Source organism: Notolepis coatsorum (assembly GCF_963971535.1).
Source record: "Notolepis coatsorum genome assembly, chromosome: 2".
NCBI lineage: Eukaryota > Metazoa > Chordata > Actinopteri > Aulopiformes > Paralepididae > Notolepis > Notolepis coatsorum.
Window position 1 is genome coordinate 188,393,953 of NC_140166.1, and position 15,152 is coordinate 188,409,104.

The window sequence follows — 15,152 nt, forward strand, 5'->3', positions numbered from 1 at the left end:
ATCAATCCTACTACCCCATGACTTCACATACTCTGGGTCAGATTCACTCATGTTGGTGCTTATCAATCCTACTACCCCATGACTTCACATACTCTGGGCCAGATTCACTCATGCTGTGCACATTCATAACCCCAAGAGGAAGTAAGCTATTGATTTCGGTGACCCCAAGACCTTTCCTCTAGCGCCATCATCTCGCCAAACGGAAAGATACATTGATCTTTCCTTTAGCTACTGTACATCATAAAGCATAATGCCATAATACATAATGTCAAATGCCATCATGGTAAATCTGCCCGGCCCTGGTCCATCCCTATGATTGATAGCAGCTATTGTTAAGGGTCCAAGCAGTGAAGCTGGTACCCTGTTGTATTTGTTAGGATTATTCTTGTTTTTCTCCACTAAAACCACAAGTCCTAGACCAACCAAATCTGGTATGTAGGTTCCTATGGCCCCTCATTACTCGGGTAACGCTAATAATAACCCATGTTGGCCAAATTGCTCCATCTCCCACAAAATCTCATGAATATTCATGACCTCTAGACTAGAGGAACAACCCCTATTGACTAGTCACTCCATGACCTTCTCTCTAGCGCCATCATCAAGCCAAACTGACATCAAGATATCTTGACTTTCCCTCTATAGCAGCACCATAATGTCTAATGCATGATGCCCAATGTCATAGTGCTTAATGCCTGAATGCATAATGCCATAATGGCCAATCGCATAATACTGAATACCATATTGCCAAATGCTATAATGCCCAATGCCAAAATGGAATAATGCTTAATGCCAACATGCCATAATGCTTAATGCCAACATGCCATAATGATTAATGCCATTATGCTAAATGTCATAATACTTAATGCCAAACGCCACAATGCTAATGTCATAATGCTTAATGCCATAATGTTAAATGCCATAAGGCTTAATGTCATAATGCTAAATGCCATAATGCTAACTGTCATGCCACATGTCATAATGCTAAATGACAATGATTAATGCCATAATGATATAATGCTTAATGTCATAATGATATAATGCTAACTGTCATAATGCTTAATGCCATATTTCTAAATGTCATAATGCTAAATGTCATAATGCTAAATGACAATGCTTAATGCCAAACGCCATAATGCTTAATGCCAAAAAGCTTCAATGCCCATTATGACCAATGCTTGGACCCCTGCTAATCGCCGCTTTTTTATTTTTGTATTGTGTTACCAACAGATGATTTGCCAGTGGGATCATTTCAAATAAATCAATATGGCTTTATGTCATAAACATTCTGACGCTCAGCTGTGTGAAAGTGGATGTAGTTTTGGAAAATATCTAGCTGACCAAGAGGTCTTCCCTCTGTCCAGTAAATCTCTAATCAGTAGTGTGATATGAAAGATAGATACATACATTTAGAATCTTTATTTATGTCCACATAAAGACAATGTTTAAAGGACACAAATCAGTGCACTTGTACATTGTGGGTTATTCTGATACATTCATGCCCAAATTGACAATGGCAACCAAAGTTACACACACATGGATGATGAACCTGACAATCAACACACAGCTCATGGATACAGATAGCAGCGTCTTCTTCAAATTGCGCGTCTGCCAATAATAGCTGACACTGAGCAATATCTTGCTAACTGTTTGGCTCTTCTCTTCGCAAGACCGGCCATCTGAAGGCCACTAACACCCAACTTATGAACATGACCCAGGCTTCCAAATATGAAGACTAAAGGTTTACAGTTGTAGCCCAGTTGTGATATGGTATGCTCTAACAGTTGATAATTCAACATTTTGGTTGTAAAGGCTTCTTCTAGACTGTAGTCAAACGTACAGCCAACTTCTAGGATGAGAACCTCTCTGTTATTCTCATTAACAACAACAACAACATCGGGGGTGTTTGCTGAAATATCGGAGAACAGTGAATTGTCCCTACACAGATTGAACATATATGGCTCTTCACACTGGTGTGCTTACAGCACTGTTGCAGGTGACCCGAGTGTGGAACTGACACTGTCTGCAATCAGATCCACGATCCTATCATGCCTACAAATGTAGAGCCCTTTGTATGCATGACAACCATTGAATATGTGACAACATGGTTTCTGTTGTCTGTTCGTGACCATGGTGTATGCAGTGTGGGCTATGACTGCCAGGGAACCAGATGGAAAGGTTGAGCTTCTATGGTAAAACCTGTAGCCTAGCTTTTAAAGTGAAAATGATGATGCTCTCATCAATAGCAAAAGAATTTTAACTGCGTGCGAGACAGAGTGGTCAGCGGCAGGGAGACAGGCAAGCTTCCCTTGCAGTTTAAGCTCAGTCCAGTGTTGGCGTTGTTGTTTTTATTTGTCCACTTTCATGGACATTTATCTTTGGCTTCACCATGGTTGCAATCGACAAGATAACACAGTACAAACACCACACAGGCACAAAATACATTGGCCCAAAACAGCCCAATATACATAGACAAAAGAAAAACAGCAACAACACAAACACAGACGGCGCTTCGGGTACCTAACCAGTATCACGGTTCAAATGAAAATCTAAGAATTCATCAGAGCAAAAGGAAAGACTGATTCTTGATCTACACTATTATCATTAAGATCTTGTGAATTCAAGGGCTGATTTATGTAGTTATTTGTCACAGTGTAGGCTTCACTATAGCCTATATGAAAGGGATAGGTAAAAATGATTGCATCCAGGGCCGTAGCCAGGGTTTAGAAATTAGGGAGGTCCATTTATTTTTTTGGCCCAGACCGGCCCACCATAATCGGTCAGACACCACCTACCAGTACACCATCCTTGCGGTCCCCTTAAATATGCGTACCTACTGTACTATTCCCCCAAACCACTACACAGCTGGGTAGTAAGTGCCATGGACAAGTGGACCAGTGGACTCACTCGCTCTTGGCTGAATCTTGTTTTGGGTGGTGATGTAAAAACACCTGCATCATAGCAGGCTCAGGATGGGCAAAGTAGTCTATAGCCTGTTCATCCCTGTCTCTCTCCTCCACAACCTGGCTTGACTAGACATAAGGACATAAGGAGACTAGACTAGACATAAGGAGACATAAGGTACATTCAGGTCCAGAATTGTTGGAATTCCCTGACAAAGATGTGCAAAAAGCTGTACAATTTAAGCAATACCATACTGGTAATGAGCAAATAGTTGTTTATTCAATTAATGCATGGAGCTGTTCCATCTTATTTCATTTGATACTAACTACTCAGTTCATACAGATTTCAAGTATCCAAATATCAATGATGAATATTGCATAAGGTTTACACAGTTAATATATCACCTTTTTGTTTTATATTCATGTTCAGAGAGGAGTAATAGTTAGATCTTTGTATGCGTGATTTATATAGCAATTAAATCAATGGTGTGCTTGTTTGTTTGGGGAGTTTGACCTACAGTTAATGTGCCTACCACGTGAAGGTGCATGCTCAATGGACAGCACAAAAACTATTTGTGTAGGTGGAGACTAGAGCTACCACAGATAGTAATAGGTTATAAGAGTAAGTAATCCATACCATATATATCCTAATAGTTACCTTGTTATTACCATACTTGGCTGAAAATAAACGTTGCTGCCTGTTGTGAATGTGTTTTTCCCTGTAGGCTAATACATAAGTAGGCATACATTTTTGCAGTTGAGCAAAAATTAGGAGTTGAGTAGGCTATGTGCTGTGTTTTTATGTCTTCCATCGAGGACCACCTTGGAAATAAGTGTTTTAATGAATGCTTTTAGGTGATATCCTCAGGAATACAAATTGGTCAAGATCATTTGTTTTTATGATGTGTTTTTAATTTCCAAATACAAATCTAATCAAATCAAAAAAGCAGTTTTTATATTATTATTATTATTATTATTATATTATTATTATTATTATTATTATTATTATTATTATTATTATTATTATTATATTACAATGTGTTGTATATTATACAGCCTTTTCATGCATCTTTATCAAGGGAACCCTTATCCTAATGATTTTTTTAATAATATTATCATGATACGATATGGACCTAGTAGTTGGGTCATCTGTGGCACTTCGTTTCTCAATGGATTTGTCATCTAGGAGGGTTAATAAACAAATTTAGCCGGGTGTATTTAAAAAAAAAAAAAAGGCAGGGACAATTTGTGAGAGACCAAAATCCAAAATGGCTGCCGTGGAAGTTAACTTTTTAATGGTTTGACCTACAATGATGCACAATACATGGTACCAGCCCCCTCTCAGTCATGTACCAGCCCCCTCTCAGTCATGTACCAGCCAGCCCCCTCTCAGTCATGTACCAGCCTCCTCTCAGTCATGTATACCAGCCCCCTCTCAGTCCTGTATACCAGCCCCCTCTCAGTCATCTACCAGCCCCCTCTCAGTCATGTACCACAGCCCCATCTCAGTCATGTACCAGCCCCCTCTCAGTCATGTACCAGCCCCCCCCTCAGTCATGTACCATCCCCCTCTCAGTCATGTACCACAGCCCCATCTCAGTCATGTACCAGCCCCCTCTCAGTCATGTACCAGCCCCCCCTCAGTCATGTACCAGCCCCCTCTCAGTCATGTACCAGCCTCCTCTCAGTCATATATACCAGCCCCCTCTCAGTCCTGTATACCATCCCCCTCTCAGTCATGTACCAGCCTCCTCTCAGTCATGTATACCAGCCCCCTCTCAGTCATGTACCACAGCCCCATCTCAGTCATGTACCAGCCCCCCTCTGTCATGTATCAGCCCCCTCTCAGTCATCTACCAGCCCCCTCTCAGTCATGTACCACAGCCCCCTGTCATGTACCAGCCCCCTCTCAGTCATCTACCAGCCCCCTCTCAGTCATGTACCAGCCCCCTCTCAGTCATGTACCACAGCCCCATCTCAGTCATGTACCAGCCCCCCTCTCAGTCATGTACCTGCACGACTGGTGGGGGGGTGCTTAGTAAGAGATGTGATTGGGCCAGCCAGCCCAGTGTCAGTCAGTACCAATGGGCCGCTGTCCCAGCCTAGTAGTGGGCCGGTCGTTGACCAAACTTAAAAAATATATATTTAAAAATTATTATTTTTTAATATTTTTTTTATATAATATATATATATATATATATATATATATATATATATATATATATTTTAATAGTTACAAATAGTTACCGAGGTCCAGACCTCGGTGACCTCATAGCTGGCTACGGCCATGATTGCATCCCATATGATCTGCTACCTCCAACATGTTCTTGTCACAGAAATACTTCGGAGCTGCTCAGGAATGTAAACAAGCATCATTCCTTATCTAAGAGAGTTGTGAATTCTTCCAGGAGGATCGGTGAGTCTGGCTCTATCTGCTACTGACCTTGACCGTCTGCAAAACAAGCCTGCAGCTGTGCTCATTCTCCATTGACCACATTCACATGGCTTCCATTTTCTCTTATGTCAAGCTCAGGTTGAATTCCTTTCCACCCTGTTCCCACCCACGATAATAGTTAGCTTCAATCTATATGTTCATGTTATTTAGTACAGATTTAATTTAATTTGTTATTCCCCCCCCTGTATAAAAGGGAATAGGAGATGGCCTAACCCCGGGACACACTCCACACAGAACGGAAGCAGTTTGGGAATCCAAGGAGCGGGCGATGCCACCTCATCAAAAGAAACCTTAGACGCCACAGTTTCACACCATCACCCTGGCGACGCACCGCGATCCGGAGGGTCACGGGCGATGGAGAGATTCTGGAGGATGTTTTTACGTGGCTGTGTGAGAGGCAGGGGAACGAAAGTGCGGTGACCTCACCAGGGTGGAAGGGAACTCAACCTGAGGATGACATCAGCATGTGATTATGGTCGAGAGAATGAATGAATGAATGAAAACTTTATTTAACAGATTGCAGAATGGGTACAATACAGTACGGCTCAATACACACAATTGTTAAGGGGATGCAGAGCAGAGAAAGACGTTTGTCTTGTTTACATCAGGGTCCCCCATTTTCAATTCATAGTGACATTTATGACATACACAACATATATGACATATATACACATATACAATAGCCGATAATACATTTTCCCAGTGATAAATCCCTATACGGGTGGATCGAGCGGGAAACTAAGGTGACGTCAGACTACACCTCCCAACTCTACAAGGGCACATGGCATTTCAGAGCTATTTTGGCAGGCTGTTTCGTGAGAAAGGGTGGAGGGATCATTTAAATCACATCTCTCTGTGGTTGCCCTGCCCAAAACAAGTGATTGAGACAAAACTGACCAGACAGACAGACAGACAGACAGGCAGACAAGGAAACATGCTGGTTGTGTGTGTTTACTCCTGTTGGGTGTTGATGCTGATCAGGACTGGGATGTCTTTACCCGTGCAGGTTGCAGAGATCGACCGTCTGCCTGGACAGAAGCAAGTTCCAGCTACAGACCATCCAAGGACGGGTCAGACTTACCACATTCACACACAGACAAATCTCTTTTTGTTGTCAAATTTAATGCATCACACATGATTGTACGATTTGCTTGTCATTTTGTGAATTGGTTATTAGATTGTTATTACAGTATTATTATTTTAATTAGGTTTAACCTTTGTTTAACCAGTCTCGTTTATATTAAAATCTCTTTTTCAAGATAGACCCATCCAAGAAGAGTAGCAGTACCGTAGTAGCCTACATAATAGTTCCAGACACAACATGACAGTCACATCAAAACAACGCTGGAGCTAAATGCAAGGGAAAGATACAATCAAATGATTGATTAACACATTTTCAAGTTATCAATAGACTCTGATTGCACAGAAGTTTCATAATGCAGTAGTTAAGCAGTTTTGTCTTATTGATTTTTTTCTTGTTTGTGCATTATGATGCTGATACACTGGCCACACTGACCCTTAGTCTTATGTCCACCCCCCCCCTCTCTCTCTCTCTCTCTCTCTCTCTCTCTCTCTCTCTCTCTCTCTCTCTCTCTCTCTCTCTCTCTCTCTCTCTCTCTCTCTCTCTCTCTCTCTCTCTCTCTCTCTCACACACACTCACTCACTCACTCTCCATACCATGTAAACGTGTTGCCTATACTCAACCTATACCATATGAACTTTTTTTCATATGATTTATGTTGCTTATACTCAATCCATACTTATGTACTGCCTACAACTGTCCTACACTTTACTCATAACTATACCTTCATTATACCACTATATCCAATAGTCTGTCCAATATAACATTGTATGATAGCAATGTACAATAACACAGTATATATAAATGTATCTATATCGGTATATATCCATACCTATACTCTTAACCATTGGCCTGTTAAAGTTACATAATCTTAGCATATTATTTACTGGGCAGCTTCGTCATATATACTCCACATATTCACATGTTACAATGCACTTTACTATACTTTGCACTCTGGTTAAATGTCAATTAAATTTTGTTGTACTCTGTACTTGACTACTTGTACTTGTGCAATGACATTAAATGTAATCTAATCTAAATAGTTTTGACGGTTGGTTTGTTATACTTCATAATTCTACAATAAAGATGTGAAAGAGGCTGTTTATCAGTCCCTCTCCTTTAACATTGTTCTTTACTGTTAATTAGATTTCTGCTTTAATTAGTTTGACAAATTTACTATTGAATTTTAGCTTCAATCTATGTTCATGTTATTCAGTACAGATTTAATTTAATTTGTTATTCCCCCCCCTGTATAAAAGGGAATAGGAGATGGCCTAACCCCGGGACACACTCCACACAGAACGGAAGCAGTTTGGGAATCCAAGGAGCGGGCGATGCCACCTCATCAAAAGAAACCTTAGACGTCACAGTTTTACACCATCACCTTGGCGACGCACCGCGCTCCGGAGGGTCACGGAGCGATGGAGAGATTCTGGAGGATGTTTTTATGTGGCTGCGTGAGAGGCAGGGGAACGAAAGTGCTGTGAGGAGCGATGACTTCACTAGGTTTGGAGTCTGCTCAACCAACTCTGATGATTCACCGCTGGCGGCAGAAGCCTTATCAGAGCTCACAGAGGCTGCCAACAGAGAGGGGGGAAACGGAGTGGCTGTTTTACACCCAACCAAAGGTATTGGTTTCACCTGGTTCAGTGTTTCTCAACCTTTTTGTCATCACAACAACCCCCAGTTTGATACACATTGGGCCTCATTCACGAAGCGATATAAGAACAGATTTCCTCTTATTTTGTTCTTAATTACTAGCATTTTTTCTTATTTTGTTCTTACCTGGGATTTAGCAATGTTTTTTATTTTTGCTTTTCTCTTAGGCAAGACCAAATTCTAAGAGTGGTCGAGAGCACTCTTACCCAGATAAAAAAAAGAAAAAGAAAAGAAGCCTACTGTACCATTGGTCAATTGCCCCCAAATACGAAAACCCTGAACTTTTCAATAATAATAATAATTATTTTTTTTATCCACTTTTTCTCCTCCTGTTTTTCTGTGTTTTTCTCCCATCCCAATTTTAGTCGTTATGCCAATTCCCCCCTCCCATTCCTGGTCGTTGCTCGCATGTGCCCCCCACTGGTCGTCTAGGGAGCCCTGAAGTCTATCAGATGCTTCCTCCGAGACATAGGAGACAGCCAGCAGCATCTTTTCACCTGCCAGCGCGGACTCTCATTGGTGAGGTGTAACGTGTGGGAGGTCACACTACCCTCACCATCTCCCTCCCTCGCTGTGCAGGCGCCCTGACCGACCTGTAGGAGTCGCTGTTTACAACGACCAGAATATCACCCCACCGGCTTCCCTCCCGCTGACTGGGCCAATTGAGCCAGTATGACGGCCGGCCAAGCTGGAGGCAACGCTGACAGCCGGATTCGATACCAGTGTATCTCGCGTTGGTGACGAGCGCTTAGTCCGCTGCGCCACCCAGCCGCCCCAATTATTATTATTATTATAACTTATTGCGTGCGTTCTGCTTCTAAAATGGATTATATATTGCTGTTAGAACAGTTAGATGCTCTGGCCGCCCAGGCCATACGCATATAACGCATATTTAGAGATCGTAGATCTATTTGCAGAGCCAGATGAGTGGCTGCTTAACCGTTTCAGTGTATTGTAATCTGGTGTGTAACCTGACACTGCAACTCTGAGTGAGTCTTGCAGCTGTGCATCAGTGAGACGAGAGCAAAGTTCCGCGACGCACAACGTGGAAGAATGTGCCCGTGCGCGGATCGACGCAAGATGTCTCCCGGTGGTAGATCTAGGCAGGGGGCACGACTTCTCAATGCACTTCCATCAAGTAGGGAACTGAATCTGCAGTGCCGCAGCCCCATACATAGGAGGGGCCTGTACTGTGCGTTGGGAGCCTGTACTGTGCGCCTGTACTGTGCGTTGGGGGCCTGTACTGTGCGTTGGGGCTTGGGGCCTGTACTGTGCGGTGCACTACTACTGCGCATGCGAGAAACAAATAACATATAATATAGGACACTAGAAACATAAAGTAACATACGGAAAATAGGACCTAATGTCCAAAATATTTTTGTCTTAAACTGAATATCAATTGGATTAGGAGTAACCAAATAAAGCATTCAATGCAACCAATTGTCTATCTATAGACTAGAATTTTTATCTTTTATCCAACGCACAGTACAGGCCCCCAACGCACAGTACAGGCCCCCAACACACAGTACAGGCCCCCAACCCAATAGGGGGTATCTGCAGAGCCGCAGAGCCAGGCTGGACGGGTTGGAGGCGGTCTGGACAAGTATTAGTGGTCTGGACAAGTATTTGCACTACTGCGCACCATTTTCAACTTCACTTTCGTCTCGTTTACATAGGTACATAGACAGTAATGTTACATCTAGACATTTATGACATGTAATAATAGAGTAAACTTGTAAATAGACAGTAATGTTACATCTAGACATACCAGATCTAGTAATAATAGAGTAAACTTAACTTTCGTCTCAGTAACAATGTTCATAAAGTGTACATCTAGACATGATGTGTACATAGACAGTAATGTTACATCTCTAGACATACCAGATCTAGTAATAATAGAGTAAACTTAACTTTCGTCTCAGTAACAATGTTCATAAAGTGTACATCTAGACATTTATGACATACCAGATCTAGTAATAATAGAGTAAACTTAACTTTCGTCTCAGTAACAATGTTCATAAAGTGTTGAGTGCTACAGTGTAGGTTAGTTTATTAGGACAAGTGCATGACAGTAAGGTTAGTTAGGGTTAGATTTTTTTTATTTAGATAATGGTTGAAGTAGTGAGTCTTTAGTCGACGGCGAAAGATTAGACGGGATTCGGCTGTCCTAACTGGGGTGGGTAGTTCATTCCACCATTGTGGGGCAAGGACTAAGAATAGGCGACTTCTCTTTGATGACCCGACTTCTCTTTGATGACCCTCCCGGAGCTTGGATAGGAGTAGGAATAAACTGTACATATACAGCACTGTTTGAACCTGGCACACAACATACTTCACATGTCATTTTTCTTTTTGTGGAGACGAAGATGATGAGTACCGGTCTTCTCCTCAGACATATAAAATCAGTTTTTCAATACAAGTACGACTCAAGACACAGAACATTAGTATGCAAAATAAAAAATGAACACAGATTTTGAGTGTGAATGAAAACTTTATTTCAACAAGATTGCAGAACGGGTACAATACAGTACGGCTCAATACACACAATTGTTAAGGGGATGCAGACCAGAGAAAGAAGTTTTGTCTTGTCTTCTCGTACTAAAAACGTGACTGTTAGCAGACGGCTGCAGTTACACACAGGGCCATTTTCGTTTCGTTTTCAGGGTCAGTTTCGCTTTTCAGAACGCATCGTAATGGCAGGCAAGTTAGGCCCAGTCCACACGAGCGCTGGATTTAATATAACCATGATTGTATGTGCGCAGTTGCACTGTTCGGCCACACACAACCGGGGATTTGCTACACTGCAACCCCGGTCTTTGAAAACCGGAGTCCAGGGTGAAGTTTTGCGGTTTTGTGTGGGCATAGCAATTAGCAACCAAGGTTGGAGGGAGGGAGCAGAATTAATTATTCGATATCAGTATAATAACTCATCAGGAACAGATGGGTCGATGGTAGTTGCTGCGTTAAAAAGTAATTGTTCTTTCTCATTTGTGCAAACAGTTGTTCTGCAACTTGACTGTTTACATGTCCTGCAGTTTGAGGGACTATTATTATTACTAAATCTGGTATGTCTAGATGTAACATTACTGTCTATTTACAAGTTTACTCTATTATTACATGTCATAAATGTCTAGATGTAACATTACTGTCTATGTACCTATGTAAACGAGACGAAAGTGAAGTTGAAAATGGTGCGCAGTAGTGCAAATACTTGTCCAGACCACTAATACTTGTCCAGACCGCCTCCAACCCGTCCAGCCTGGCTCTGCGGCTCTGCAGATACCCCCTACTCCCCCAACGCACAGTACAGGCCCCTCCTATGTATGGTGCTGCGGCACTGCAGTTTTATGCTATTGCTTCCATCAGCAAAAACGCCGGGAAAAGGTCGGGGCGCAAGTATGGGTACTGAATTAGGTACTTTTATCACGTTGCTACTACCGAGTACCGATTCACGTGAGATCCGTCGGTGCCAGATTTCGGTACTGTCAAAAAATAAATAAAAGTTAAATTTCTTTTACATTTTCTTTTTCACATCAACGTTCACATGCACAATATACGCTTACCTAGGATTTGACTTGATTCAACAACAAAGCAGCCGGGGCAATGGCAAGCCGAAAAACAGTCGAAAGTATGGTTATTTGAAGTTTGGATTTTTTTTTCACAGCTGAGGTAGGTAGATACAATTTTTAGAGACTAAAGTACCGAAAAAAGGTACCGTTGGGTACCGGTATCGATTCACAGGTACCGGTATTGGTACCGTATCGGTTCAAATGTGAACGGTACCCATCCATAGGCGCAACATGGAAAAATCTCGCCGGTTTTGGGCGAGCTCCCACGTGCGCCTGTATTCCGATCTGCGTAATAATATTCACAGGAGTAGATCTCGTCGTGGGACATAAGTTCCCAATGTATTGTCCCGTGGGATTATGCCCCCCCTGTGGCGATATTAATTGAGGGCGGATTTGCAGTGATGGAGAAATTAATCGTTCCAGCAAAGCATTTTACAGTAGGGACCCATATATATTTTTTTGATCTACTTTTTCTCCCATTTTCTATTTTTCTCCCATCCCAATTTCGTATCGTCCAATTCTACCCTCCCCTGTCTCGAACGCTGTTTGGCCATGCCTCCCACAAGCCGGCTGTAATGTGGACGAAGCCATACATTGCACGAGTCCCCTCCGGTACTCGAGGTAGCAGCCGTCGCATCTTTTCACCTGCACAGCGTGATCTTTCAGCGTCGGGGGTCTGCGCTTTGGAGGGACGCCGCCCCCGTCGCTTCCTGATTCTACTGCGCAGGCGCACCAACCGACCTGTAGGAGTCGCTGTCCACAACGTCCGATCCCCACCCATCAGCTTCCCACCCCCTAATACTTCCAAATGTATTAGTATGAACGACCAGCAAAGCTGAATGCAATGCGGAGAGCTGGGCTCGAACCCAGCGTCTCCTGCATTGGTGGTGAGCGCCTTGCCCACTGCACCACCTAGCCGCCCTTGGACCCATATCTTTTGTAGTATCTCCTTGGGATAACTTCTGGTGAAGAAAATGTTTTTCTGGGGGTCCGCAAGGGGATTTCATGTTGAGATTCACTGACCTGGTTTATTCCTAAATTCACTTTAATTGTTTTTTTTCTCCATGCATCTGACTGCGATGAAACTTGTCTGGTGTGCACGGCATGGTTTGTTTTCTTCACCAGAGTTGGTGGCAGACGACGAAGAGGAGGAAGGAAGGCTTACATTGACCCTTGATCCCCCACAGTCTCCCCTGCTCAAACTGAAGCCTATGCTGCTCCTGGCCTTCGGGAGCCCCCTCAGAGCTAGAAATGTGGGCATCACTTTCACTGGTCACTTTTTGAATCCTAACACACAGGTATGGCCTCGCCATTGTATGATATGCATAACATGCACTATTATTATCACATTAAAAGTTCTTGCATATCTTGCACATGTTCCTGGTTGATGAATGAATGAATGAATTAATGAAAACCTTTATTTAAAATGGACACCACAGCTACATTGGACCAGTCACACTGGACAGACCAGATGTGTTGTTTGCGTGTTTATAGCACAAGTGCTAGTTTTCAACACCAGTCCATTGAGTTATTTTCTTTAACAGTATAATACAGAATTAAAATCACAAATCAGAACAAATAAGTTACCAGAACAAGAATCCATGATCAAAACAACAAAACCAGTCCGCGTCTACAGTGAGCACTGCTGCTTTGATTTCAGCCATACTTTGAGTCCTCTGTTGAAGATGTTGGCATTGGACTCCAGTTTTAAGCCAGTAGGCAGAGAGTTCCATAAGTTTGCCCCTTTAACGGAGAAGGCAGACTGTCCAAACTAACTCTTGCACATGGGAACAGTACAGTCACCATTATTGGAAGCTCGTTTTGATGGTCTTAGAGTTCATGTAACACACCCCCTTGTTTTTGGATGACGTGGTACAACTAGCTCTGTTGTCTACTGTCCCAGACAGTGTGCATCGCAGAAGGAACACAATACATGGTGTTGACAGGAAAGGCAGCCGAGGACAACAGTCATGAGAAATGGAGGTTATCTGTTGAGACACAAACACCAAATACAGGTGAGTTATGGATATTTTGTTTGTGTTTTTTCAAGGGACCTCTTCACATGTACACTGTCCCCTTTTATAAGTAAATCATGGCTCTTTTCAGGGCAAATGTTACAAGAGATCCTTGTTGGTGAAGTATCGGGAAGTAACATCAGCATGACTCCACTGTTGCTTTTCCTGTCGGAAATAGGAACCGATGTTGTCAGGTTACTTTCGCTTTCATATTCCTGTTTGAACATTTTCAAGGCCAGTAGTCAAACTGGTGGAAGTGGAAGTTCTAAGCAGCTATGTCATTGTCTACCTCAGATCGACACAAGTTCAAGGCTCAACCTTGGCTTCCTCAGAGACCTCCTGCTTTCTGTGTGAGCTACAGAAGTTCTTGGGTGATGTCACGCCTCAGAGCTTCCCCCAGTCCACCGCAGTCCGACTGGACTCTCTACATTCCCTGCCTCCCCTTTCCTTGGGGTTGTCCTCCAGCGAGACCCTTCTGGTAGGGCTGCTCAACTCCTCGGCCCCCACCCTATTCTCCTTCCCCACGCAGAGCTCTCTGCTTCAGGCACACCGTGGGGAACTGTCCCTGCCTCCGGTTCTGCTGGAGATACTCAGGCTGAGGTTGGAGGAGACCATGTCTCAGATAAGGGAGAACGAGGTGGGATATAGGGGTATGGAGAGACTGATGAGGCTCAAAGTGTTCGCTACACTTCCCACCAAACAAGAAGAGTCACAAGCAGGTGAGCAAGACAGTCTCTTTAAAAACATCAACATTCATGATGTACATTTTGTTTTCATATAGCACTGACTGACATGTTGATGAAATAAAGTTTTGAAATAGTTAATAATCTCACTTGACAAAAGTTGTAATTTCTTCAAAGCTCCAAGAATAAGTATTACCACTTACACATTTAATTCCTCTTTCAGGTCCAGGCAACCCCAGAGAGATTCAGTACCGGGCTTTTCTTCTCCTCAAGGCCCTGGAGACGGTGGCTCAAGGTTTTGATTTTGAGAGAGGACAACGGGCTGCCAGAGGAGACCAGGACGTCCAGGGGAGAGGTCTCCAATGTCGGCTGCACAGCCTCACTGTGTCCCTCGAGAGGTACCTATTGGACCCCGACACGGCCAACATCAAAAACTGCCACGGCATCTGTCGCTACCCCCTGGTCAACCCGACCAACCACGCCATCTTGCTGAACGGCCAGATTGAGAACGGCACGGCCCTTGAGCGCTCACTGTGTTGTGTACCTGTGGACTATGAAGACCTGCGAGTGGTGGAGCTGAAAGAGAAAGGGACTACGATCTCCATGAAACCCAATATGGTGGCCAAGGAGTGTGGATGCCGCTAAACACCTCTCTGTTTTACCAGGGAGCATAGCTGGTTGCTTTAAATATGTTACTTAGTAGGGACATGTACAGTCTTGTACAGTATATGATAAAAGTCTCGTTGTATGCAATTGAGTATTTTTACCCAGGATTTCACTCACTTGCTCA

The 15,152-nt window shown here is 43.1% G+C and overlaps 1 protein-coding gene across 1 annotated transcript; it reads left to right on the plus strand.

The window, feature by feature from the left end:
* Positions 1-7,883: 7,883 nt before the first annotated feature.
* amh (anti-Mullerian hormone) lies at positions 7,884-15,007 on the plus strand (the record flags this gene model as incomplete). The annotated part of the gene is made up of 6 exons (XM_084308428.1): positions 7,884-8,064; positions 12,790-12,962; positions 13,568-13,679; positions 13,771-13,873; positions 13,974-14,398; positions 14,586-15,007. The coding sequence occupies 6 exons, from the start codon at positions 7,884-7,886 to the stop codon at positions 15,005-15,007; spliced, it is 1,416 nt and encodes a 471-aa protein (XP_084164554.1).
* Between the last annotated feature and the right edge of the window lie 145 nt (positions 15,008-15,152).